At 35.0% G+C, this 3,181-nt stretch overlaps 1 protein-coding gene across 1 annotated transcript in view; it reads left to right on the forward strand.

Annotated features, from left to right (window-relative positions):
* The window catches only part of LOC106868068 (secretin receptor), a 725,176-nt gene that overhangs the window by 456,580 nt on the left and 265,415 nt on the right, over positions 1-3,181 (forward strand). Inside the window, exon 3 of the mRNA XM_052969589.1 lies at positions 2,839-2,922. Within this exon, the coding sequence (XP_052825549.1) occupies positions 2,839-2,922 (84 nt within the window). The remainder of the gene's footprint in view (positions 1-2,838; positions 2,923-3,181) is intronic.

A 3,181-nucleotide genomic window follows, 5' to 3' on the forward strand; every position in this document is an offset into this window, starting at 1 on the left:
TATATATATTTGTTTGTTTATTTATAAGTGTGTGCGCGTGCGTGTCTTTATCGATATTTTTTATGTGTATGAGTTGGAAGTGCAGGTTCATTTGCATATAGAGTAGACAACGTCAGATCAAAACAATTTTCGACTTAAATTATTTAGGAGATCTTGATGCTCATCTATCTTTCTTCTATTGAAATCCTATAACGATCGACTCTATCATTCATCCCACGTTGGTCTATAAAACATGCTCTAGCCATCAAGTCAGTCGATTATACCCCTAACCTTCACTTTACTTTAAAAACCTACTTCTGCTCCAGTAAAATAAACGTCAATGGCACTAATATTCGTCAGTTATTTGCGCTGATAAATTAATCGCAGTTAACTCAGGTTTATTTTCCTTGGACAAGTGATTAATTCAGCCGGATTGGTATGTGATTTAATTGCGACAATTAACGTGTGGAGGAGGATCAAAGATTATTCCAGAATAATTTGTCAAGAATCACTGAAAGATAATCGATAAAGTTACACGCACGCACGCACGCACGCACACACGCACATACAAACACAGATATATAGTAACGTATAAATTTATTTTCATTTTGTTAATATTCTCAAAATATGGCCATAGTATTTCGCTAAGCTTTCAAGAGTAGGAATAAAGAAGTACTGTGGGTCAGTTTGTATATATATATACATATAGTTCTTGAGAACAGAGGAAACAGCTTACAGGATGATGGGGGAGAAGAAAGATAAACCCGTGGGATATGACTAGAAGGAAAAACAGAGGGGTGATTGGAAGTAGCTGAAAAGAGGTAGATAAAGTGAATGGGTAAAAAGTGGAAGAAAGAAAGAAAAACAATATGGCTACTGAAGAGATTAGAGTAAACGAAAGCTGATGACAGTAGTAAGATGTCGAAAACCCTAATATTTTGGCCACGTCATCAAGGATCACAATCTCATTTCTTGCGTCCTCGTGGTTGGGTGGACGGAAAATGGGCCTGCAGGCAGCAAAGACGGAGATAGAGAGATGATGTCAAGGACTAGTTAGAGAGGGCATAGCTGTAGCGTGACGAGAAGCAGAGGTTGTACATGAGGCCCTCGATCCTTAACCATTAAGATGGGAATACTCATTTATTCGTTCATGCATAAACACAGGCACACACATGCACACAGACATGTTTACAAGCACATATTGATACATTCGACACGTCCGCGTATACATACATGTATACTATACGAAAGCTGCTTATTAATTACAGTATTTAACTTTTACTAACAGAAAGCAATTATTACAATTTACATTGTCTAGAAATTTCCTTGAAAATTCCAGTTTTAATATATTTTTATCAAAATAGGATTTTGAAGTTTCAATCACAAAATAAACTTTAATTAACAACATAATCAGCAGTGTTTAACTCTTACATCTGTACCTCTTTTCTTCAACTTAGTTTACTTGTATTTCTCTTTCTCTCTTCGTCTCTCTCTCTCTCTCTCTTTCACTCTTTGTTTACCACCCCCACTCCTATTAGTATTTCTTTTCATTTTTATATTTTTTCCTTTCTCTTAAAGTCATCATTTTTATCGTCTTTCTCACTCACATTCGTCTCTCACACACATTCCGTTTGTATCCAGTCGCATGTTATCTGATTTAACACTTTTTATCTTTACTCGTAACTCTCTGATCGATTCACTTTTTTCTTTGCAGCGCTATCTCTCTCTTTTTCTCTCTCTTTCCCTCTCTTCCTCTCTCTCTCCTCTCTCTCTCTCTCTCTCTCTCTCTCTCTCTCTCTCTCTCTCTCTCTCTCTCTCTCTCTCTTTTGATCTCTTAATCTCTTGATCCCTACAGTCTTTATTCAATCCTTTTCATTAAATATACATTCTTACAAAGTTTTTCTTTGAAATACTTTGAAAATATTTATGAAAAATTTTACACTATATTTATATATATAAAAAAAACTTAGAAATGTTTCATTTCAAGTTTATTTCGTTTACACGAATGAGTAAACCATGATCCTCTGAATTATGAAATCCATGGTTATTCTCTGTGCCAAGGTCAACTTTACGTTTATTATTATGTAATATCCTTATTTGGTTTAACATATTCTTTGCAGCACAATGATATAATATTTATAGTACGCTATTTACTTCTATTTTACAATTTTTCAATATAACATGGATCATCCTTTAAAACTGAATGGTTAGTGGCAAAGGCACAGCAGCAAAAGGAGAAACGGGGAACTGAATCAGAGGAAACCAATGAAAACAACTGAAAGAGATGTTTGAATACACACTCAGGTTTGAGAATGTGACTATGATTCTCCAGCACACGACTGACTGACTTGGGTATCTCATAAAGAGAATAATCTGCTTCCAAACAATGCACTGATCCCTTCACAGTCTGTGAGTGTTCTGATGCCAATTGATGATAATCATCGAATGGGCATGATACGCAGACAAATATACCATGCAAATTGTAATGAGACACGAACAGTAACAGCAGTGCAAACAAACATGATGCTTAAAGATCAAATCGAATACGTACAAAGAAGTATTTGTTAAAGAATTAGCAATGAATACCAATAATTTCATCGTTCTGCCAATCCTTGCGATCGGGATTTTGCTAAAGCCTCTGTGAACATTCATAAATAAGCTAGATATGGTTTATAAGGATTTTAATGCATCATGGACTTTCCTGAGAAGAAATAGTGAAAGAAATTAAGCTCCAGGGTTTCTTATGTTGTTACATTGTTTTGTTCATTTAAATTCTGAATAAATAATACAGACATGCTAAGACGGTCTTTCCCATACAAGATTTCATGAGCTCATATCTTTGTTTCTTTTATGTCACAGGAGAAAATGATTGCTACAATGTATGGAATGCTGATCTTTGGATGTTTCATCGTTGTCTTGGACTTTATAGTAATTACGAAGGCGGTAAGTAACATATATTCATTTATTCATTTTCTGTCATGATTACGAAACTTTGGCGCCGTTGATTCGTAGTTTCCAATGAGTCTAGCGCTCACTGCATTTATGAAAGCAAAAGTGGCTAAAGGGCACCTTTTAACAAGATACCACTCAAATATAGCAAAGAACCTCTATTCTAAAGCATGTTTATCGCTTTTGGTTTTAACCTTTCACATCTTCCAAAAGTGTACACTCATACATTCACAGTCATGCGTAATATATATAT

This window comes from Octopus bimaculoides, chromosome 1 (genome assembly GCF_001194135.2).
Source record: "Octopus bimaculoides isolate UCB-OBI-ISO-001 chromosome 1, ASM119413v2, whole genome shotgun sequence".
Classification (NCBI taxonomy): Eukaryota; Metazoa; Mollusca; class Cephalopoda; order Octopoda; family Octopodidae; genus Octopus; species Octopus bimaculoides.